The sequence below is a fragment of the Impatiens glandulifera genome, chromosome 1 (assembly GCF_907164915.1).
Source record: "Impatiens glandulifera chromosome 1, dImpGla2.1, whole genome shotgun sequence".
Classification (NCBI taxonomy): domain Eukaryota; kingdom Viridiplantae; phylum Streptophyta; class Magnoliopsida; order Ericales; family Balsaminaceae; genus Impatiens; species Impatiens glandulifera.
In genome coordinates this window covers 77,126,075-77,151,969 of record NC_061862.1, presented here as the reverse complement: position 1 = coordinate 77,151,969, position 25,895 = coordinate 77,126,075, and the positions used below count along the sequence as shown (strand labels likewise).

Sequence of the window (25,895 nt, the reverse complement as noted above, 5' to 3'; positions counted from 1 at the left end):
CGAGGGAGGAGGAAGTGTTAGCTTGATATTATCGTTGGATTCTTTCCTAATTTGATAAAGCAAGATTAGTACTAGTAGTTAATTCATCCATACAGTTTTAAAAAGTTATAATAGCTTGAAAAATTAGGTTTAATTCTAATCAGATGAGGTAGTACAAATAATTTAACTAGTGGAAATGTCTTACTACAGATCTAAGCACACTTAATGATTGTTCAAGACTTCAATTCGTGATACACATGAGATTATTTCTCGACAAGGGAGATGAAGGTTTGCGGCCACTTCTTCAAAATTGCATCTCCTTATTACGGCTTATGTTGAACTCTTTGAAGCAGGAATTCTAGAGAATTTTGCTTTATTTGTTTGTTAAGCTGCTGAAACCTTGTGATCTTGATGAGTATTCCTTGATCAACTTTGAAAAGAAAGAATCTGAATTCTCCAGCAGCTTTGTGGGACTGTCAAATTCTGCTATTCTTCCTGTACATGGAAGATGAGGACATGAACTTGAGGGAATGCTTCAAATTATCTAGAAACATTACAATTATACAAGTCTTTTTTAATTTGCTTACCATCACTCAACACTAATATAAAGTCACTTTCTATGACTGTGTGGATTCTGTGAGCAATTGTCACTACAGTTCGATCTTCAAACTCCTGACTAATAATCTTCTGTATTACCCCGTCAGTTGCTGAATCTACAGATGCCGTTGCTTCATCCAGAACGAGAATGGTACTCTTCTTCAACAAGGCTCTGCCTAGACAAAATAACTGCCTTTGCCCAACACTCCAGTTCTCCCCATTTTCAACCACTGTTGGAAGCCATATTAGTCAGTATAACATTATAACTTGTAGCTGAAATAATAAACTTATGTTAACCTAATCAACTCACCTGGGGAATCTAACTTCTCTTCCTTTTGCGACACAAGATCACCAAGTTGGCACTTGTCTAGTGCCTGAAACAACATATGGATTCCATCAGCCAGTTCTATTTTGTCATCTTACTTAAACAGGTAAAATTTGTTTATGTTATGCATGTGTCACTTGTTACTAGACGCCCCATTCAGTAATTCATTTTTTATTCTTTGGCAAATCTTGTTGAAGTGATGATTACTCCTATTTCTCTAATTCAGTTCTCTCTATCTCCTTTGGATTAGTATAAACATGTTATTCTTGTTTTTGTTCTTCTTCCTAGGGTGGTTAACATGGAAACTTATCATCTAGTCATTTCTTACCTGCCATATTTCATGGTCAGAATGCTGCTGAAGTGGGTCGAGATTTCCTCTCACAGTGCCTTCAAACAGAGTTGGATCTTGGGGTATGATGCTCAGCCTTGATCTTAAATCATGAAGCCCTATTTTGGAAATATCTACATCATCAATAATGATGCTCCCTTCTCTAGGCTCAATGATTCGGAAGATGGCTTGTATCAAGGTTGACTTTCCACTTCCTGTTCTTCCTACTACGCCTATTTTCTTCCCTCCAGGAAACGTGCATGTTATGTTTTTCAATACTGATGGTAGATGCTCAGCATAGCGAATCTGCAAAGTAAACCTTGTTAATTTTCAAGAAATCCCATATTTGCAATGTAAGCAGATTTCTGAATGCACATTTTCATATCCAGACTTACCTGCAAATTGGCAAATGAAATCGTCCCATTTTCTGGCCAGTCATTAGAGGGTCTACTTTCTTCAATTTCCATGGGTGATTCACTTGGAACTTTTGTATACTGAAGAATTCTTTCAACTGATATTATTTTGTTCTCTGCATTGCATACAGACCATATAAACGATGCTTGCAGAACATTCAAATTAATTCCATATGTAACCGTTAATCCTGCAATACCTGCAGATAATTTTCAATAATATATATGTAAGTTTTTCATTTCGCACTAACAAAGCTACGCTAGTTTTTCTTTTATTATCTTGAAAATTTAAAGGTGATGATGATGTCTTGTTTCTTACTTGGATTTATAACTCCTTCAGGTAGGGATACTAGCAGAATTAGAGAAAAGGCAAAAACAAAATTGGACAATTGATTCAGTCTGAATGAAAGCCATTCCATTGCCACAACATTATGGAACCATGGCCTAGAGTGTCCATCAATGAGTTCGAGGTTTACATCAGTGAACCTATCTTTCTGGTTAAAAGCACGGATAGTTGTGGCTCCAGTAAGCGACTCTGCAAAATGATGAAGGATTGGGGCTCTTTGAATTTCTGACAGGCGGGCTAGTTCCCTTGCTGTTGGTATGTAGTATTGCTGAAACCATTTTGAGAAACACAAGAAAGATGATGATGAGTAAGTAGTCAAGGAAATTCATATATGACTATATTTCCAAGGCCTTATTTGATGATGGGTTATCTGGAAATTATCCTTTGTTTTTATAACATTTTAAGTATCAAGTATAAAGGATATTTTATTCCTTAAACCTAAATAATCCATTTTTTCATCAAACCATTTAAAAAAAAAATAATTGAATTATTTAAAAAATGATTAACCTACATCAAACAAGATCTGAGTCTTTGTTTTTTTTAAGATTTCAATTAATACTATTGCTATTTGTTTCGGATCAATCATATACATATCTTTAGAAAAAGGAAAGAGTATGTTACTTGATACAATATGCAGATAGCTGTGACTGGAACAAGAATAGCGAATACTTCCCATGCTACTTGTGACATGACTATTATTGTCCCTAGAAGCTGAATTAATGCGAAAGCACACGATCCTAGTCTGTTTGCCATCTCCAAATCTAGCACACTTTGGTCAGAAGATACCTGTGCATGATATAGAAAGTAAAAAAATATGTTATTGCTTGCACAATTCAAGTGACCAGTAGTTTTATTTTTATATATTGCTTACCCGATTCAAGATTCTCCCAGTAGGAGTTGAATCAAAGAAGGCCATTGGAGCATGGAACACACTATGTAGCATCTTGGTAAAGAAATTTTCTGCTGTTAAGAGTCCTGCTATTGCAACTAACGTGGATCGGACAAGAACGCAGAAAGAACTTCCAAAAGCAAGAAGTACATAGACGAGTAACACGAATTTCATCTCTGATATTGATTTAGTGCTACTGTTTGAAGGGCAAGACCAAGCCATCCAGTAGTTACTGGCTATTTGCAATGCCTGGAAAGTTGACTGAGCCAGGATTATAATTGGAACTAAAGCTCCACCTCTTACTGCAGTCAAGTAAGACAGGTATACTTCTTTTGCTATTCTTCCCTTCTCTCTTTCTTCGTCATGCACTAATTTTCCTTCCTTGTCGTTTATCTCTTCGGAGAGATCATTTTTTAGCTCATGTTGAGTTTGTAAAGTTTCTCCATTTACTGAGTGAGAATCCACAATGGTCTCTGAATCTAGTCCATTTTCTTGATGTTCCCTGCTTGAATTTTCAATGATTGCCACGGATTCCAATGCTTGGCTATGGGCACCGACTAAAACTTCAAATCCGGTATTCTGATCTAATAGCTCTTTAAATGTTCCAGCTTGTTTAATTTGTCCATTTTGCATTACCTGTGATGTTATGATACTTAATACTCTTCTTTTAATTATGTTATATCATTACAGTTTGAAAGGTTACTGATAATGCATACCAGAATGAGGTCTGCAGCTGGAAGAAATTCAACTTGATGGGTAACATAAAGTATTGTCTTGTCTTTAAGTATTCCCATTATACAGTCCTGTACAATAAAGAAGAAAATATCAGTAATCTTAGCCTCCCACTTCAATTAAGGTGTTCTAAGTAGAAATTGAACTTGAGACCTCAATCTCTAAGTTCAGTACTACTTGAGCTACACTGGGTGGGTTGGTATGACCACCCTTTTCAGATTATTATTGATTTACCTCAAATAGTTGTCTTCCTGTGTGTGCATCAACGGCACTAAAAGGGTCATCAAGAAGATAAATATCAGCATCCTGATAAACAGAACGAGCAATTTGAATCCTCTGTTTCTGTCCCCCACTCATATTTATCCCTCTTTCTCCAATCTCTGTCAAATCTCCAGCAGAGAATAACTCTAAATCCTTTATCAACGCACATGCCTTGACTGTTCTATGATAATTCGCGATATCATACGGACTCCCAAATAGAATGTTATCTCTAACATTACCCGATTGTATCCATGCAGACTGTGGAACATAAGCAGTTGAGCCACCAACCATAACCGTCCCTGAAATTTTGTCCATCTCCCCCAATATACACGATAGCAAGCTCGATTTACCAGATCCAACTGTACCACATATCGCGACCCGCATTCCCTTTTTAACACGTAAACTTATTGAATCCAGAGTCGGTCTTCTTGTATCAGAATCCCAACTGAATCTCCCATTATCAATTTCTATAGAGTACTCGGTTTGATCCTTTACTACAAACATAACTGCATCAGTTTTAATCTCATCTTCTTGCAGGTAAGATGCGATTCGATCAGCCGAGACCTTCCCCTGCGCAATCACATTGAGTAAATCGGGTAAATTAAATATCGGTGACTGCAACATCTGGAATGTAGCCAACGCCGATAGAACTCTCCCAGACGTTAATGGAATCCCCATCAAAAGACACGCGACAAAAGTTGACGCAGAAATGAACGTTGGTGAGCCCCAGAAAATGAAGCTCATAATCGCTTGCAACCTTAAAGATTTCCATATCCAATTATACTCTATTCTCCTCAGGCTTTCCATCTTTCGAAGGTAGTGATTATCCCACGCTTGTAGTTTCAGAGTCTTCATGTTTCTAAGAATTTCTGTGGTCGATTTCATCCTCTCATCCTTTGCATCCATAATCTTCGACTGGTATGCCTTGTTAGTTCTAGTTAATGGTATATTGATAGCCATCACAAATAAAGTCGTGGCTAAGCTCACTATCGAGCCCAATCCGATATCTTTGTGAAGAATTGTTATCGCGAGAAAGATCTGTATAGGCAACATCCAGATTGTGTTCATATACCAAATGAAATCCGTGATTCTTTGAATGTCCACACTCATGTAATTTACAATCTCTCCACTGGTCCTGCTTTGACGCGCTTGACTCGACAGGATGAGTCCCTTTTTATATATGTGTGAAATCAAAGCTGCTCTTAGTCGGAGTCCTAACTGACGTGCCCCGAATATCCATTGCCTCTGAGATATCGTTTCTATCATTTTTGCTACGAGAAAACCCAATGCAATAAGGTAACCAGTCTTCAAGCTTTTCGTTTCCTTTTCATTTAGGTAATTCACAAAATCTTCTATAAGGTACGGTCCAACGTACGACGAAATTGCATTAATAACAGCGAAAAATGCATTTATCGCCGCCTTTTTCCTTATAAGCAGATAGATAGCCTTGTAGATCGATGGTTTCAAACTCCCGTCACTCTCCTTGACCCGCTTTAGACATTCGTCGAACGAACACGATAGAAACGCAGCCGAATCATTGAAGTCAACGTCAGGAACTTCATTCTGTTCGAGTGGTTTCTTGTTCCCAACGGAAAACAAGGGGTTTAGCCATGAAAAGCTAATGCGTTGGAAAATAGTAGTGTTTTCGTACAAACACGTTCTTTTTCGATGGAGAAGTGGTTCTTCTTCACTGGTGGAATCTGAAAACTCAATTTGAATCCCCGATTTTCCTCGAATTGATATTCCCATGAGAAAAGCAGACAAAAGAAACTCAATCAGGTCACCATATTCACGAGCAGTGAAGATTAAACGAGCATCGAGAACCAAACGAGCTGACACTAGAAAGAAATTGAGAAGCCACCAGCCTCTCAAAATCAAAGGTATCTTGCTTTGCCTAGTCTTAGCCACTCTGTATAATGCAAAGATTGTAACTGCACATGTTGTTACTTGCAGGATTTCTGCATAAGAATTGCATCCATCATTTCTGCTTTGTAGGACAAGTAACATCAGAAGGTGAGTTGATAGAAGTAAGATGGAAGAAAATATGCTGATTTTATATGTGAGGCCAAATTTTGATTTTCCCCCATTTGAGTACTTATGATCTACTGTTGTTGTTGTTGTTGTCTTTCTTCCATGTTTGCATAACGAGTAGATCATATTACAAGCCGAGTGGAGGAAAAATGTTGCCAGAAAACCAAGTTGCAGAATTATGCTGCTGTTCACCCACAAGCAAGGTGAGTATAGTTCTGACCATTTTGATGAAAACCCGGGGAGCTTAGACACTGCCATTAAAACAAAATTAAATTCATCAATACTAACAGAAATATGTTAGAATTTTGTATTAGCTCGTTTAATGAGAAGCTAAATTTCAAACAAAAAGGACTAGGAATAGCATAGAATCAAAATGTACTTACTAACTCAGTTGGATAGAGCAAATTAGTTTGTCAATAATAAACTTCAGGGCTCTCTACTATTTTGATACCCACTAGAGTGTTTATATGTACATTTCTATCAATTTATTTAACCAATGCTTTGTTCAATTCATGCAGAAAAAGCAAAAGGAGATAATTATTGGTACTAACAATTCATGACGTGTCTATATGTCTTTCGTTCATCAAGGAGAAAGAAAGCTTCATTTTTATATTGTAAGTTTCATCTCTTACTAAAGATTAAAAAGCTTACCAATAATGTGCGGTTCCCGCACAATAAAAGCATGATGGAGAAAAGAAACGTCATAAAATTAATAATATTAAAAGAAAAGTGTTGCTATCACTTGGCAAAGTACCCTTTCTCTTATATCTCATAGTACGCCAATAATGAGCCAATAATTTTACTTTACAGATTATGCAAATCCTTTTCTTTTTGTTTTTTCTAATGTAAACTTGTTGCAGATTAATTGTTTTACATCAAATGGAAGATATCCAGCTTTCAATTAGGATATAGTTTAGTTTTGGTTCAATATTTATTGTTGTCCTGGTCAGCTTCAGATAATAAACCCTGATCTAATTAGAAACATAAATTTCTGTTCAAACAAAGAGAGAATAGGCAAATGGAATATAGCTAGCTTTGAATTAGGATATAGATTAGTATTGGTTCAATATTGTGGGGGGTCTAACTTCAGATAATAAACCTTGGTCTAACAAAGCAGAAAATTTTTGCTCAGAGAAGATGCAAATGGAAGATAGTTAGCTTTAAATTAGGATATAGATTAGTATTGGTTCCATGTTATGGCCCTGGTTTTTTTAAAAAAAGAAAGTATTTGTTCAAATAAACAAAGATAGAATATGCAAGTTCTTTTCTTTTCGATTTTTAATATAAACTTGTTGAAGTTTGGTTACATACCAATTGTTGAATACAATGGAAATCATCAAAGAATGGAATATAGCTCTAGCTTTATGTTATTGATATAGATTAGTTTTGGTTCATTATTATGATGAGGTGGTAATTGCTAAATGATATGAAACCAACCTAGCTAGCATATAAGCTAAAACAAACTAACCTTTATATAAGTAGTATAAGGATAGAAAGAAAGCTTACATATGGTGATAGTGGTGGTGTTCAACATTATTTCTGCATAAATCCTTTCCATCATCACCAGATGAAATCTTCAGCTTCAGTTTCCCCTCTCTAGACTTTTATAAGAGATATACCACATAAGTTAGAGAGAGAGAGAGTGAGTGAAGGGGTACTGAATAATAGTTCTAGCTAGATTTTGTATGTGTTAAGATGCTAGTTATAGTAGAAGTTGAAGAGACAGACGTCATCACCGCTTGAATATAATCTTTGTTTGATTATCTGTTCTTTAGTACACCTTTGTGTTTAATTTGTTGTGGGCCAAGGATAAGGTGAAAAATCATGTGAGAATCAAAACTCATATAACTTTTCACCTCAGATGGTGTATTCTTACTATAGATTTTGAAAGTGATATGATATATAATTATGAGAGTGGTAAAAACAAGATCCAAAGAGAGATGCTTTGTGAGATTCTTAGGAGGGGGATCATGATACATTGTCATCTTCAATCATGGTTCTTCACTCTCTCTCTCTCACACTCACATACACAGAGAGAGACACACAAGAACAATTGTATTCTTACTATTTGTTACCCTTACCATGCATTGTATATGATCCACAAATGCAGGTTTTATAAATAGTAAACTTTTTAAATATTTGTTTCTTTAAATGTTTTTAAGAAGAAAAAGACAATTTTAGGGTAAAAGATGCTTTATTTGAATCAAATGATTAAAATATTTAGTTGATGATTTTTTTTATTACTTTATTTAACATTTAAATAGCTTGTTTGTTGCTAGTTATTTTGAAATAATTTAGATAATAATTTATTTTGATTAAATGAGGAGAAAATCTTTAATATTTATAATCTTATAAAGAATAAGATTAGAGTATTTTTGATATTTTAATGAATGATTAATATCAAACAAATCTACATGTATGTTTTTTACATCATAATAGTAAATATATTTGGGTATTTGTACTTCAGTTTTATTTGGTTAATTCTTCAGATCTTTGTTTGTAGGACTTATTAAAATAAATTATCTTTTTTGTTTGATAAATGATTATATATAATTTTTATTATTCTTAAGAACTAAACAGAGACTTTTTGGCTGTGAGTGAACATACTCTTCTTCTCTAGTGGGTGCAAGTCCTTTAGTCGTGTTATCGTGTGCACAGGCTAGGCTCGGCCCACCATTAGTCGTTGTTGTGCTTGTGTCGGCCCTCTCATGATCACGCTCGTGCCAACCCACTTCAAATAAATTTTACCCTTTAACATTGATATACCTTAACATCACTAAGAGTTTATAAAGAATAAAGAAATAATTCTTCTAATAAATCGAACAAGATCCAAGGTATAAGAGTCATAGTACCATACTATTATGGATCCAGATCTTTTACATAGGACAATATTATTATTATCACTTCTCTCATTGAGGTTTTAGATTGATCTCTCTTTATGAATCATCATGTTAGAATCTATCAAACTAATCTTGCTCCCCTCTTTATTGATTACAGAATTTTTGGCTTTTAAATGTTACTTTTCGAATAATCTAGCTTCGTTATTTGGATATTTAATGTGTTAAGGATTGTATGTTTAACTAAACGCACTCTTTGTGTTTGTCACGTAATTGTACGATAGAGATATCGTGTACGGGTCATTAATCGCAATGAAATCATTACAATTATATGTTTGTAGTCTTTTGGTTATTTTCTAAAATTGGGGAGTCTAAACTTAAAAGAATGTTTGTCTTTATAGTGCATTATTAGCCTAAGCATGCTTTTGATGATATTATCAAGGTTTTAAAATACGCGGTCCGACCGCGAAACGGTTTAGTGAGCGGTCCGGGTTTTATCTTCAAAACGGTTACCTTTCGAACCGGTCAAAATCCGGTCCGACCGTCCGGCCTAACCTGAAAAACAAACCGGTTTTTTCCGGTTGGAAAGGTAAATTTTATAAAATTTATATAATTATTATTATAATATTATTATAATATTATTATAGCTATGACTATGACTGTTAGCCTATATTATTAATTTATTACTTTTTATTTTTTTGTTTTTACTTTTATTTTGCTTTTTTCTTTGTTTAGTTATTATTTATTAATTATTACAGTAAAGAGAAACAGAGAAAAGAAAGAATTATATATATAATTATTAAATTTAGGTATTATTAAATTTAATTGACAATTATTAAGTTCAATGAGCATTTTTTTTTATATGCCTAACTAATTTATATATATAATTTATGTATTAATATATTTAAATTTATTTTTTAAAAAAGAAAAAAATCGGGTTCAACCAGTGGTTTAACCGGTTGAACCGGTCGGACTGAAATACACCACAAAAACCGGGTTGATGACCGAAACGGTTTTCAAAACCTTGGATATTATGTGTTTTCTTTTGCAATATATTTCTAAATGCAATTTATCTCTATCTTTATTAGATCAATTTTAACACTTGTGAAATAAAAAATAGAGTATGACAGCTGGTATGACTGTTAGGTTTCCACTTGTGAATGGTGGATTGAGGTAGTAATCATGAAAATGGATTTATAGAGGTGACAAAATAATAAATTGATGTCATAGAGTTTGCATCGTAAAAATTTCTACACCAACGTTTTCAATGACAACGAAATAAATTAATTTAATAAAACAAACATGTAAGTAATATTTTCACCACTTAATCTACTCTGGTCTGGTTGGTGAGTTATTGATAAGATTTTATATTAATTATTTTAGGAAAAAAAGGTATAATATTATTGTTTATGTATTTCAGAAGAAAAACAAAATTTAAAAATACAATGTTTCAGATGAGATTCCAAATGGTGCAGACCAAACAAAACAATATGTGATGCAGAAAACAAAGAATGTGTTGAGTCACAAATTAATATGACTTAGAATATTCCCATCTCTAAGAAAACATGACAAAGTTTAATTTATTCATACAAATATAAAATTCAAAGTGTAATCTGCCTTTTCTCCCCACTCAAATACCACATCTCCTTTCTTTTTGTTTTTGTTTGGTTGTTATTCAAAATACTCCACTTCCAATCTAAGGCTTAGTTTGATTCATATACATTTGAATTTGAAATATATATACTGAGGATCTGTTTTTAAAAAATATAGCACAATCTCTCCTTTAAAGTTAAGGTGTTTTAGTGATAATCAAACTCCGAGATTGTTCATATTTTAGATAAAAATTGTCAATTAAACTATTCTTAATAAAAAAAAAAAACTTAAAGAAAAAATAGTTTTAAAATATATTTTATAATTTTATTTTATTATGTATTTAAAAAATAAAAAATAAAATGATTGAAGGGCGAAAGTATTGTTGAAATTGTAATTTTTTTTATTAGTTTTATCCACACAAATATTATTACTAACCTTAAAATAAATAAACACTTGTATTTTTATACTAGATACCACACTAGTCGGTGAAAAAATTGGAGTTTGGTATAAAGATTTTTTAAATATTTTTTTATTATTTAAAAAATATTGATCGGCACTAATTTTAAACTATTATATTTTATTTAGTAAAAAAATTAATTAATAAAAAATATATAATTTTAAATATAAAATATTTTAGTTAATGAATTAATGTTTTGATTATACTTTATTCTTATATTTTTTAAATATAACTCAATTTAAAAATTTATTATTATCATTAATTAATTAATTAATTATTTTTTGTTTTTATTAAAAAAGAAAAAGATATAATAATAGATTATGTATGACTATTAAAGCTGTCTAGACTGACAATAACTACAAAATAAATGTAGTTAAATTTATTATTAATTAAATTTGAATGTGACATTAAGGTAAGATTACTATTGCATATTTTATATATGGGTGGCCTATTTTTTTCTTGATTGTCAAGTAATATAAATAATGGAAGAAATTGGGGAACAATTTTATGAGTGGCCTTATATTTTCTACATGAAATAAAGTATGAATACAAAAGTCACTAATCCTTACAAAGATGTTTATCTTTTTTTATTGATTCAACTGTGTGAAAATCATTCATAAAAAAATTATATATCATCAATTATTAAAAACATATAAGACATGAAAAAATCACCCGTTGTCTGTCTACGTATTTTAAATCATAAATGAAAAACTCACATCCAAAAACACAATCATAATTACACTAGGAATATTATAAGTTTCCATTTTAAACACATTTTACTAACTATATTTTTTCAATCCAAATAAATATGTTTATTTTGGTCTCTATTTTTTAAAATAAAAGAATTAGACTAACAATGATTTTTTATTAATTACCTTAGTTCAAAGTGGTTATAGTGAGGTTTAAGAGATCCAAGGTCACAAAATTAATTTAAAATCATTATTGTCGTAGTAATTTATTAAATTAAAAAGGATTTAACAATTTAATTGAAAGTAAGTTAGAATTAATGAGAGAATAAAGTGGTAAGAATGCATTAACCTAATATTAGGTAATTTAAAATTATAGAATTTAATAAAAGACATTAGTGATTAAGTGGGTGGGGGAAGACGGACTAGAATGCACTTATAAGTCTTCATTTAAAAATAAAATTAAAGTCACCAAATCACAATTATTATAGAAAAAATGACATGTTCTTATTGGTTGTGCCCAACTTCTTCTACCTTTCAAATTTAATGTAACAATCAATCACTGCATATTTCTGCTTTTTATCATTATTTAATTCACCTTTATTAAAAGAAATAAACATAATTTGCCCTTGAACGATTAATGCTTATACATTTTTGGCTTCATTACAGCTAGAAATTAAAGTTTGATAAAAAAAAATTGCCATTTAGAAAAAAATAATAATAAAGTTTGATAGTCACCAAGTGTGATTTGTAGCTTGAAAGCATTTTCTTTCTAAAAAAACAACATTTTAAAAAAATAATTGTATTATGAGAAAGAAAAAATAAAATAAAAGACATGAGATTAGGGGAGCACAAATAAACTTATGTTTGAATAGGTGAAGTTAGAATTAAGAAATAGTGATATATATTTGACATATTTGGAATGGATTTGATCAAAGAAATCAATAATCTACATTAATGTTAAATCCAAATTTGATAAATATACAAAGAGACTATAATTGTATCAATTTTGACTAGTCATCTTGTAAATTGGAATTTTGAATATTTTGTGATTTTTTTATTATTTTAAAGTTGTTATATTTTGAATATTTTATGATTTTTAACTTAATTTTATTGTGTTTTAACTAATATCCTAACTTTTGTGGGTACTGTTTTATTTTTTTTTAAATAAAAAATATGAACTTACAAAGAATAAAAAACAAAAGATGTGAACATATATAAATTTTTTTTTAATATGGAGGACTAGCATGATACTCTATCGTAATGGCCCGCTTATGAACATAAACTATTATTGGATAAGTTTCTGAAATGATCGAAAAAAACATTATCCAAATATTTAAGTTCAAGTAATCTTTCAGAACTATCAATATTACATCACATGCAAAGTAATAAATTCTACTTTGTTCAACATTATACTTTAAAAACAATTGCACATTCTTGAATTCTCATCTGTAAATTCATAAAAAAAAATATTACCGTGTTTCACTTTTTCAAGATTAAATAAACACAAATTGTACATAGTTGAAAAAAATATTGTTTTGTACTTGTAATTATCTGTTTTCTTAACATTAATTCAATAGTTATGAACAAAATTGTTTTTATTTAGAATGATTCTTGTTAACAAACTTAAATATTTAACTCTGTATTTGCTCATTAGCATTCCAAGAAAAGCAAATAAAGTATGTTGATATATTAAAATATTTTCTTAAAAGACAACAATCACTTTCATTATTTAACTAATTTAGTTTTACTTCTCATTAAATTTTATATTTTAAAAAAATGAGAATTTATATTTGTATTGATAAACAACTTGAAATTAAAATATTGGAATGAAAACGTTTTTGGAGGATTTTTTATCCCATTTGAGCTAGATTAAAATAGTGACTTTGATTTGTTATTCCAAATTTTAAAACATTCCATACACTCTTTTAAAATAAATGAAAAGAGATTTATGCAATTTTTTTAAGAGGTACATCTATATTAAAAATAAAAAAATCGTTAAAATACAACAACAAAGCATGACATGAAAAAAACGTTACTCAATAAGTTATCGAACTCGTAAATTTTTGAAAAAAACGATTAACTTCCCGACAAACTCTATTGAATTTTCGAAATGAATATCAAAAAATGTCATAATAATATCATTATTAATGATACGCATCAAACAATTATGATCATTGAAAAATTGACAATTTCTCTCCAATAAGACGGTCCACCAAAAAATAACTGAAAAATTTGTCAATTTTATTTACAAAGTTGGAACAATGAGTCAATTTTACTTATAAAGTCACAAAATTCTATATAGGTATATAAACTTGACAAAATTATCAAATTTGTTGAACATAACGGAAACCTCAACGGAAGTCTCAGACCTCAGACGACATTACATTTTTATTGCTATACCATGTCATATCAACGTAATTGTTTATATATATATATATTATAATTATATAATTTCAAACATCACCTTCTTTTTCTCTATCAAATAAAAAAAATAAAATATAAAACACTATCTCCATCCATTCTCCATTCATCCTTAACCCTACAACTTTTTAGGGTTTCATCAACTTCGTCCGACCTCAATCTTCACCGCAAACGGTTAGATATTTACCGTGATCTTCACCCTTCACCGTAATCTTGAATTAGGAGTTGTTGCCGCAAATTGTCCAATCTTCGCAGTTAAAGTTCTTATCTTCGTTATTATAAATCGCACAATCTTATCCGTTATAGTTTCATCTTCACCGCAATTCTAACATGGACAGACATGAACAAAATGTTAGTTTATTTATAATTGTTCTAAATGTTTTTATAATTTAGTTACAAATTTTATAACGGTTTAGGTTAATTTCTTAACTATAAAAAACTAGTTTTTGTAAAGTTTTAACTAATACATTTAAAGTTTGTAGGGTTTTAACTATGACTGATACATTGAAGTTTACCATATATATATATACACCTGTTGTTATAAATAATTTTAACTGATACATGTTTTCTTCTTTACCATACTTGCTACTATTATTGCTTGATGAGTAAATCCCTTCCGCTTTTTATGCTTCCCTCCTGCTTGATCAAATGAGGAATGATGTCCCTTCATATTATCCCTGATTTTCGGTAACTCTCGTCCTTCACGTCCCCTGCCCCTCCCACTTGAATTCTGATTAGTTTATGGTTTATGTGGTTTTTGAAGTCTGGTTAGTTTATGGTCTATGTGGTTTTTGAAGTCTGGTTAATTTATGGTTTATGTAGATTGATGAATTGTGGATTTATGATTGTGGTTTGTGGATGATTGTGGCTTTGGATTATGATTATGGTTTTGGATTGATGATTGTGGTTTTTAGAATATATTAATGGTTTTGCAAAATGAATAATTATTATTGTTTATATAGGTACAAATATGAAATATTCAAAAAAATAAAAAATAAAATAAACGATTATATTTTTTAGTAACGGTATTGAACATAAAAAGACTGTTACTAGTAATATATTAGTAACAATTTTATAAATAAGAAAACCGTTACTAGTAATATATCCGTAACGGTGTTATAAATAAGAAAACCGTTACTAATTATATATCTGTAACGGTTTTATAAAAGGCGAAAACCGTTACTAATGTTTTACCTGTAACAGTTTAACCTTGGCTAAAATCGTTACTGTTGTTATACGAGTTTCAATAACGATTGTCGAAAGTCGTTACTGATACTAGAAGTATCAGTAACACCTGTTTCTGTAATGAATGGTAACGATTTTATTCGCCGTTACAGAATGTTATTAGTAACGACTTTTGAGGCTTTTAATAATGGTTTTCGCATACTTTTTTTACTAGTGTGCATTTTCTTAATAAGTTAATTATTATTATTGTAATGGGATGACATTGAGTTTAGGAGTTAATGAGATGATATTTGAATTTACATCTATTGAGTAAAGGTCTGTCTTTTGGGACATTTTCAAACAAAAATGAGAAACATTTTGTGAAAGTGAGGGAACTCATTTTTTAGGTTAGTTTTAACGAGTTTACTATTAACTGAAAATGATATATATTTTCTCCATCATGATTCTAATTATTTTGTATTTTTCAATATTAATTTGATCTATGTAGTTAGATTCGTAACTAGATTCGTGATTGAAACATACCGATTTGACTTCAACACTACAACCTCATAATTTGTTTATGTTTTCCTATTCATCTAAAGACGTTTTTTTGTCACTGTGAACTAAAGAGACCAATATGCATAATGTAAAAAAAAAAAACACAATTTTGGAAAGAAATTATATGGGTGTTCTAATTATAGGGTATACATAATCTATAATTCAAATATTTACTGATATAACACTAATTTAGTCACCATGCTCGCATAAAATAATGGAAGATGCAAATATTTTTGATTTATAAAAGATGAACTTGAAATCAATGGAAAAGAGATGGAGATGAACATCAAGAATGATATTAATCTGTTAAGACTAAAAGTGAAGCAACATAAGCTAAAAGTGAAGCAACATGGAGATTCAAATATTGAAAACTGAGAATCATGAAGTTTATCAAATTTATAATATCTATTTTATTTATTGCATATGTGATATTTAGAATTGGATATTGATTATTTTTTAGTTGTTAAAAATTAAATATTAATTATTATTTTCTTTTGTATGGTATGAATTGATTATCTATTGAAGCTTTATTTTAGCATTTACACTTTATACTCGTTTGTACAAATTAAACTGAAATCATTATTAATGCATATGTTGCATTCAAAGTAAAAAAAAATAAGAGAAATTGTTGAGGTTAAATCTTGATGAATCAATTGAGATTAAAACAAACACAATAAATTATTTTATCTCAACAATTTCCAACATAAGATATGAACCTGAACTTTAATTTGCTATATTGAATTTGAAATTAAATTTATTATATCTGAACAAGATTTAAATGAAAAACTATATGAGGGTCCTATTCTACCATAGATATCTATTATTATACCGGATTATGATTCATTAGAGATATCAATGATTGCATAAGAAATTAATTTGACTTTTAATAAATTGCATAAGTTCTAGAAGAAACACTTCTCTTTTATAAATTAAAGCTGAACAAATTGACGTTGTATCCAATAATATCAATCTCAACTCAAATAGGCATGGAAATGTTGCCCCGTCGGGTCGGGTCGGGTCGGGTACCTGAAGGAACTGAATCATTCAGTTCGGGTAATTAGTTTGATTTTCGGTTCCAGGTATTTTTGGGTCGGAATCGATCAATTCCGAGTCGGTTCTAAGTACCCGAAAGAAATTCTGATAATAAAAAAAAATATTCTCGCTGTACAAATACTTCAAAATATTTTTTTAATACACATGAATATTTTTTTTAATGTATCATAGAATACTTTAAAATATTTTAAAATATTAAAATTTTGTTCAATTTGATCCAAATTATGTTTAAAATATATGTAAAAATAAAAATATATTAATGGGTTAAAATTAGTTAAATAAGTAAAAAAAATATACATTTAAAAAAAAATTGGGTCCGGATACCCCATCGGTTTCGAACCAATATTTTGGGTAATTTAAGTACCTTTTTTTCGGGGCAAATTCAGGTCTAGTTCGGGTCTGAGTCGGGTCCCTCGAAACCTGGTAATTTTCCATGCCTAAACTTAGACGGTCAAAATTGAAATACTTTACAAACAAAACCACCAAAATAATATAACCAAGAAATACTTCGTAAACTAAACCACCAAAATAGTATAACCAAGAAATACTCTGCAAACAAAACCACCAAAATAGTATAACCAAGAAATACTTAGCAAACAAAACCACAAAATAGTATAACCAAGAAATACTTTGCAAACAAAACCATCAAAATAGGCTTCTCCGAAGCTGCGTTCACAAAAAGAGATTTTTCAACCAAGATAGAACCACCAATAGCAAATAGAGTAGAACTTCAATATCACCAAAATAAATACATAATGCTTATAAAAAAATATAATATAATAGTAATTTATGGTAATTTGTTTTCCCCAAAAAAATTCTTCTTATACCAATGAGAAACAGAGTCTTTTAAACTCCCATTGGTTTGGCATATTACACGGACAACATGTACACACGGGATGACACTAATATTTTACTATCTGCATGAGCATCTTTCAGTTCCTAAATCAACCGTATCTCTATGATGAACATATGTTACTTCAAATCCACGACCACCACAAAAATTCAAATGATATTTGTGGTGTTGAGACTTATTTTCTTCAAGCTAACTTTTAGTATTTGGTTATATGTTGTGAGGCCATTTTTGCACTAACATGCGATACTTAGCTCTCTTTTTCATTAATTTCGACTTGATTAACTCTAACATAGTGCATATGTTTTTATCTCGATCTCGAAGGATAGAAGAATTAAAACTCTCGCACATGTTATTGTCCACAACATCACATTATAGAATTTCTAATTGAAAACTCTTTGTCCACATCTTTTCTAGGACAGAAACTACACTTATTCCCATTAATGATTTCAACTTGGTCATATTCTCATTTAGTTGTTCAACATATGTTGATTTATCACAAATCCAAAACCAAAATTTGAGTTCCTCACCTTTATATTTTTGAGCCCAATTGGCATACTAATTTCTCGCACAAATCTTTGCTCAGCTTGTTGGAATACATTTTTCATGGCTCTTATTAGTTCCTTTTACATATTGGATATTAGGGTCAAACCAACACGCTCAAATAAATTTGACCCGATATCTTTTGTTAGTAGTTCGAAAAACCAATGCCACGAGTCTGTGCTCTCAAATTCTACAACAGCCCATGCAAGAGGGTATAATCAATTGTTTCCATCTTGAACAACTGAAAATAAAAGTTGACCCTTGTAAATAGTTTTTAAGAAACATCCGTCTACTCCGAGTATTGGTCTACACCCTCACAACCAACCCTTCTTCATTACATCAAAGCATACATATATTCGTTGAACATGTAGTTCATTTGTTTCTTCATAACGCGTAAGTTTTAACTCAGTTGTTGATCCAAGATTTGTGCATTTTATTTCAGCAACATAACCAAATATTTTTCGGTATACTATCAAAGCATTGCCTTTCAAATATTCAATAACCATTCGTTTAGCTCTTGCAAACATTAACTTTGTCACTTTAGCATTTAACTTTGTCTTACATAATTCACAAAAAATGGATAGTGTAACTTAATGATCTATCCTTATATTGTTCTCGAATTGGAGGCAATGAATTTGAAAATATGTTCTTTTTATTAGCAACACTCAACCTCAAAGAAAACTTATTAGCACAACTATATTCAATTATGGTTAATTTAACGTCTTCTTTTATACTGAATGTCATGCATGTTACAAACTTTGTTGTACCATGACCATTTGGATTAAATGCTTAACTTCTACTTGATTTTCTCACTAGTTCATTCTCCAAGTTCTTGATATTAAAACTATCGAGGTTCAAATCTATTCCATCTTCATTTGTGAAGCTCCCAACATCCGAATCATCATATATTTTTCGTTAAAATCATCACTTTCTTTTTCATCGATTTCTTCTACATTAATTGGTTAAATATATGTTGAATCTACTTCATTATCACTTTATTCTTCTTCAACTTCAACCGGTTCTTCTTCTTGAGCCCGTTCTTCTTCCTCTTCAGTTTTAATTCGTTCCTTTTCTTCCACTTCAACTTGTTATCCTTCTAAATATAAGATCGGATCATTCTCAATAAACAATGTTTGCTCGAGTATTCACTAGGTAAATAGTAATATAATTTATTATTATCGGTATTTGTATATCCCAAATTCCTAATCATCTCAAGAATGATCAATTGAAGAATATGGTAGTCGTCAAACTACTACTAGACGACTATAATAAATGATCAAACACAAGAAAACACGAAAATGCTGAATAAAAGGTATATATATATGAGTAATGATAGAAAACGAGAATTTGATGTCATAAATGGTGTCGGGAATAATGTGGTAACACGTGATTGAATTAAAATCTAATAGGAGAGAGAAATACATTTTCCAACTCTGATCACATGTTGACACATCATTCCCAATATCAATCATGATATCAAATTCTTGCTCTATATCATTACTCATATGTATATGTACGTGTACGTGTACGTGTACGTGTACGTGTACGTGTATGTGTACATGTGCGTGTGCGTGTGCGTGTGCGTGTGCGTGTGCGTGTGCGTGTGCGTGTGCGTGTGCGTGTACGTGTGCGTGTACGTGTACGTGTGCGTGTGCGTGTACGTGTGCGTGTATGTGCCTATAAAACGTAACGTGTTTGTAACTAGTTTTCTTAGTAAATAATATTCTCATGATATTTTTGCTAAGCAAGACAGACGTCTGTAATTAGTTTTTTAAGAAATCTTTGTTCTTATTGGATTTAGGAGTAGGTAAATAATATTCTCATGCTTTTTTATTATTGTAAAACACATTAATGAGTAAACCACTCATACGTAATCCCTTCAAGTAGATTGTATAGTTAAATCATGTATCAATTAAACTTCAATAAATTATAAAAACTAGTATCAATTTAAATCCTTAAAACTTCATTGTATCATTTATAGTTAAAACCCTAAAACTTTAATGTATTAGTTTAAACTTTAATGTATTAGTTAAAACTCTACAAACCAGTTTTTTAAGTAGTTAAAATCAACATGTATAGTTAAGAAGTTAACCCAAATATGTAGCCATGTTGTATTAGTCGCATCAAATCAAACTTGTCAACAACTACCTAAAGGCTCAAACATCACCCAATGAATCTCAGTAATATTCCACAAAAGTCTTTAAATACTAGTCACTCATCGACAATACAAAAGTAAGTGAGTTATCGATTCAACATCTTCGTGACACATACAACTAGCCAAAATACATATTTTTTTCATGCACATATCATCCGTAAGAATTCCACCGCGAATAACGCTCCTTCCAAAAAACAAGATCTTAGATGAAATCTTTGACTCCCAAAGTTTTTCCCAACAAAAATTATATGAAATCATCTTAGCGGATAACTTATAGAAATGTCACATACGGAAGTTATCCATATCTTCCCATCGCATAACGTCTTGTTCAAACGGGGACACTTATTTGCCTCATACATAAAGTAAAACTCTATTATGGGACGAAGTCTCCATACTATTTAATTTTTTTCTATATCTAATTCGACTAGTGAAACAACTAGACCGAGGATCAAACATGTCATTAACTATGGTATTTCTACATATAACAATGGAATAAAGTTAATGATACGTCGTAGATTTTTGACATTACACCAAATGTCATCCCAAAAACTAATCGAGAACCAACCCCCACAATGAATCTAGACTGCTCACAAAAAAATTTCATATAGAATAAATTCCCCTCCAAATTTTACACTCCGTTGGATAATTAGATATTTTTGTGAACAACTAGACCAATCGTGATCATACTTACATCTGATTATCGATGTCCAAAGACTATTTGACTCCGTTGTATATCTATTACACCATTTTGGTAAAATAGCTTTATTAAAGGAAATAAGATTTCGAATATTCAAACCTTCCTTGATCAATAAAACATTTAACTTTATCCCAATTAACTAGATGACAAAATGATGAGTTAGGAAATACCTATAAAAAATTATACGTTATTCTCTCCATTTTCAACCCCACACTCTTGTGAGAATGAATAAATACATCATATATGTGGGCATATATGACAACACGCTCATATTGAGGATTAGTTGACCCCATTTTAAGATTATTTACTTTTCTATTTATATAGTTTACACTCCATTTTAGTGATAATCGGGTCCCAAGAGACCTTGGATCGTAATTTAGCATCCAATGGCATACCAAGATATGTTGACGGAAGACTACTAATTTTAAACCCCAATACATTTGTCAATCTCATCCATCTTCTTTTCGAAACAGAATTTGAGAAAAAATGTTAACTTATTAAGATTAACTCGGAGACCGGAACATGTACCAAATATTCATTTTAAATATCTTGAAAGTGTTTAAAATCTATGTATATAGACTGAACCATGCAGAGCTTGTCATTAACAAAAAGCAAATGTGATATGGTAAAATGTTATCTTCTTGATCCACAACTCACTCCATGGATGAGTCCTGAGTTTTATGCGAAAACCATCATTTTTAGAGAGCTTCTATAATAATGACAAACAAACAAAAGAGAGTAAATCACCATGTCTGATCCCTTTAGAGATCTCGAAAAATCCCTGAGAACTCCCATTAACAGTGATATAAAACTTAACCGACGAGACACAATATCTAATCCAACCAATCCATTTCGCACTCATTCTCATTTTGTCCATTACATCAAACAAAAACTCTCAATTGACATGATCATAAGCTTTTTTTATGTCTAACATGACAAAAATAAATTTTTTAACTTTTGAATTAGCTGAGTCAATGCACTCATTGACTATTAATACTTCATCATAGATTTGACTACCTTTGACAAACGTCATCTAATTACTAGATATGACCGTTTGTAATACACTCTGCAACTTGTTGGCCAAACATTTTGCGATAATCTTATTTTTTTTTAATTAAAGGAGAACTAGCATGACACCCCACAACCATGGTTCCCCACTTAAACTCAAAACGCTTCTAGATGGAATCGAACCCGTGACATTTTGGTCTTTTAAGCCAACTCTTACCACTAGGCTACATTGGTGGGGTATTTTGCGGCAATCTTATAAAAAGACAAAATGAGACTGATAGGCCTAAAGTTCTTCACATCAATAGTCTCTGAAGTTTTACGAATATACATATCAAAGTAGAGTTCCAACTCTAGTCAAATAATAAAAATGATTAATTGCTTCATAATTCCAGTATTAAGGAAAGGCCATGCCTTCTTAAAATACCAAAGTAACTCATCGCATTCCTGCTCTTTATCACTTCCACATCCCTTAATGACCTCCTCAACCTCATCTAACGTAAAACGAGCTTCCAATATATCTTTTTGCGTTGTACTAATTGAATCAAAATTTATATCATTCTATTTAGGTATGACCTTAAATGGTTCCTTAAACAAACCCTTATAGAATTTGACATACTCATAGAGATTTCAGGTTCACTATCATGAACTTCTCCCTCGATCGAGATCAAATTAATCATATTATTTTTGCTTGCGTGTTAGAGATTCCATGGAAAAACTTGGTGTTTCTATCTTCGACTCTTAACTATGTATCTCTATGTAGGGAAAATTAAAACAAAGAAAGAAAGAAAGTTAATTAAGAAAGAAAAAGTTTAATTAATTTTAAAAAGAACATAAAAGATGGTTATGGCTTGGAACATAATTTTGATGATGTTAATATGATCAAGCTAAGTTGTCTATTTGTTTTGTGTAGAAACAAATCTAAAAGACTTTGCTACTTTAGACACTGTCTAAAGCAGGTAGTCTTAGAAGTTTAACGTAGTTAGACGAGGTAGTCTAACTCCTTTAGACGCTCTCTAAAGGGAAACATAGTTAGACGAGGTAGTCTAACTCCTTTAGATATTGTCTAAAGGGAAACATAGTTAGACGAGGTAGTCTAACTCTTTTAGATGTTGTCTAAAGGGAAATGTAGTTAGACGAGGTAGTCTAACTCCTTTAGATATTGTTTAAAGGGAAACATAGTTAGACAAGATAGTATAACTCCATTAGACGCGGTCTAAAGGAAAGTGTAGTTAGACGAGGGCGTCTAACTCCTTTAGACGTGGTCTAAAGGAAAGCGTAGTTAGACGAGGACGTCTAACTCCTTTAAAAGCGGTCTAAAAGGAAACGTAGTTAGACGAGGTCGTCTAACTTCTTTAGACGCTGTCTAAACGAATGCGTAGTTAGAAGAGGACGTCTAACTCCTTTAGACGCGGTCTAAAGAAGAACGTATGATGCCTTTCTTTAGCAGCTGTCTGAAGGAAGCATTCGTCTAACCACGATCATTTAACTGTTTGTTCCATTTCTTTCAACAATTTGACAATCCAGCTAATTTCATCAAATGAATGAATGTCACGTACGCGAATATCTCTCAATTACCTTTCCAGTACAGGACAAGATTAGAGAATATTCGGCGCACTACTTGTTCGGTACGGCCACGATCCAAATTCTCAGAGTTTGTTGTACTTTCGTACCAAGAGGAGGCCGTCCAACGGACACATTCCACGTGTCCACAAAGAATATTCGACTGTTTGTGCACTTCAACTATATATAGAAGCTCAAGAACAACGGTCAAACTGTCCGTCTGAAAAACACTCTTCTTAATACATACATAAAAATCTCTCTTAATGTTTAACTGTGAGCATATTGCAATTACATACTATCTTTTATGTGAGAAACCTCAGTATTGTAAATTGAACAGAGGTTGTTCTGTTCAACATAGAGTTAGCTAGATCAATGAGTTATATTTGATTCAAAGTCTTTAGCGGATATCCTTCCGGTTGTGGAAGAAAGGGTGACGTGGGAGTTTTATCTCCGAACATCCATAAAAGTCCTTGTGTTCTTTACTTTCTGTCATTTGCATTCAGTTGTCTAAAGCTTCAAATCCAACGAATAGTTCCGCACTTAAATATGTTTCAAGAGTTTGGAGGATTTGCGAAGAATGAAAACAAATATTAATCTCTCACAGGATTATTATCGAAGAGTTTATCGTAAACTGTTAACAATATTCAGACTTAATCTCTATTGGTAGCACCGATCACAACACTTTATTTTGATGGCGTGCCCCAATTTCTTCCTCATTATAGATATCAAGCAACTTGCTAACAATTTGAATCCGAGAATTAACCTCCTCTGTAGAGAGTTCACGAATCTCCTCATCCCGTCAATGACATTAATTTCATTACACAAGTCGTTGATTTTAGCACAAAGTAAAGCACGATCTCTCACGAACCAACTTTTGAGAAGATTACGCAAATTCCTTAAGTTCATAAAGAGGTTACTCAATGGAGAACCAACCGATGTGTTATTCACCCACAATAATTTCACATGCGGTATAAAGTCTTCTTTGATCAACCATTTATTTTCGAATATAAATATTTGACATGTTCTCTCCATCATTCGGCGCTCCATCAAGATTGGTCGGTGATCTGAATAACTCCATGGAAAAAACTTTTGAAATATATTAGAAAACCCTCGAAAAATTGATTCACCTTTTAACTCCATGTCGATACGAGAATGAACGTGAACCACATTGCCATTACCTCTCATAAATTGTCCAAGTTCGATAGTCCACCTTCCAAAGGCAAATCGATACGTCCAAGTTCTTCAATTGTCTCTGAAAACTCACGCATTAGGCTATTATGCCTATTTGACCATTTCTTTTAGACGGGAATCTAACTTTGTTCACGTCTCCCGCAAATATAATTGGTAAGTCCTATAAACTAGCCACATTTTCATCTCATTAAAGAACTCTGCTTTAAATTGTGAAAGAACCGGTCAATAGTCCGTATAAATTACCTATCATAAATTATCCTTTCAATTTCTTAATTAAAGATTAACTAAGATTAACATCAATTTTCTCATGCATTTCTTCATTCCATGCAACAATAACTCCACCCGACGCCCCTATAGAATCAAGAGTCTCCCAACCACACAACTCTCAATTACATAGATCCCTAACGATCCACTAATCTATCTTCCGAATTTTAGTCTCATTAAAATAATATATACCACAATTTAATCCATGTGATATCTCATTAATGACTTAATGATATCTCTCTTCACACCATAATTTAATCCATAAACGTTCAAAACAATAAACTTTTCAATAATTGATAAAATATAGTCGAAATAACCCTTTCTTGGTTTCGAGACACGATTTCATACTTGCATATAACCCTACAATAGATTATTTAGCTTATTCAACTAGCAATATTGATAGTTTTTGATGAAGAAGGACTTGGGTGAAAAGTATACGGGAGGGGTGGAATCTCGTGCACATTAGGCCACACTTTAGTCTGATATGGGGGATTTGTTTTCATCCATCGTCATATTATGTGTCAAGAATCCTACTTGGATATACTCGTTGACATTACAATTTGACTCTGAAAGCATTGATTCCTCATCAGACACATCGTGAATGAAAACTAGTGATTCAAGAACATTAATCTCATGATAAAGTGTTCTAATATGATTGACTTGGATTATATCTTCTACAGGAGACCATAATTTATTTTCTACCTCATCAATCGTTTCTTTCTCGAACAACAAATCCAAAATAGGACGATGAGTTGATGAACTCACCTCTTGATATACCACCATCTGCCTACTCTTCATTTTTTTAACAGTCGGGAAATCATCGCAACCCGAGACGTGTGAAGATGGATGCTCCATCTCAGGCTCACGAAAAACTATTAACTCATTCAATTCATTCTCGTTCATCTGAATCACCCTCTCAGTTATATTAGATCTTAATTATCATCTCAACCAATAATC

The 25,895-nt window shown here is 31.6% G+C and overlaps 1 protein-coding gene and 1 long non-coding RNA gene across 3 annotated transcripts; one reads left to right on the top strand and one right to left on the bottom strand.

Moving 5' to 3' along the window:
- Positions 1–123: 123 nt before the first annotated feature.
- Positions 124–7,544, bottom strand: LOC124918972 (putative ABC transporter C family member 15). 2 transcript variants are annotated; one of them, XM_047459062.1, is made up of 11 exons: positions 7,405–7,544; positions 3,841–6,149; positions 3,591–3,677; positions 2,857–3,510; positions 2,607–2,771; positions 1,959–2,253; positions 1,625–1,839; positions 1,230–1,535; positions 887–950; positions 567–806; positions 124–474 (listed from the first exon to the last, which is right to left on the bottom strand). In XM_047459062.1, exons 1-11 carry the CDS (start codon positions 7,457–7,459, stop codon positions 353–355), a joined length of 4,512 nt encoding a protein of 1,503 aa, XP_047315018.1. In that variant the 5' UTR covers positions 7,460–7,544; the 3' UTR covers positions 124–352. The 2 variants fall into 2 exon arrangements, with proteins under 2 accessions (XP_047315018.1, XP_047315019.1); XM_047459063.1 differs by lacking the exon at positions 7,405–7,544 and adding an exon at positions 6,282–6,297.
- LOC124918974 lies at positions 1,730–6,638 on the top strand. The gene is made up of 4 exons (XR_007097544.1): positions 1,730–1,866; positions 1,980–5,747; positions 5,821–6,101; positions 6,417–6,638. It is a non-coding gene; the product is annotated as an uncharacterized LOC124918974 (long non-coding RNA).
- Positions 7,545–25,895: the final 18,351 nt, after the last annotated feature.

Excerpts from the sequence above, each read along its gene's own strand:
- LOC124918972 (XM_047459062.1), bottom strand. The coding sequence starts at position 7,459 with ATGATGGAAAGGATTTATGCAGAAATAATGTTGAACACCACCACTATC. Across the intron at positions 3,511-3,590 it reads CAGCTGCAGACCTCATTCTG|GTAATGCAAAATGGACAAAT; the intron begins GTATGCATTATC and ends ATAACATCACAG. Across the intron at positions 807-886 it reads AGAGAAGTTAGATTCCCCAG|TGGTTGAAAATGGGGAGAAC; the intron begins GTGAGTTGATTA and ends GGCTTCCAACAG.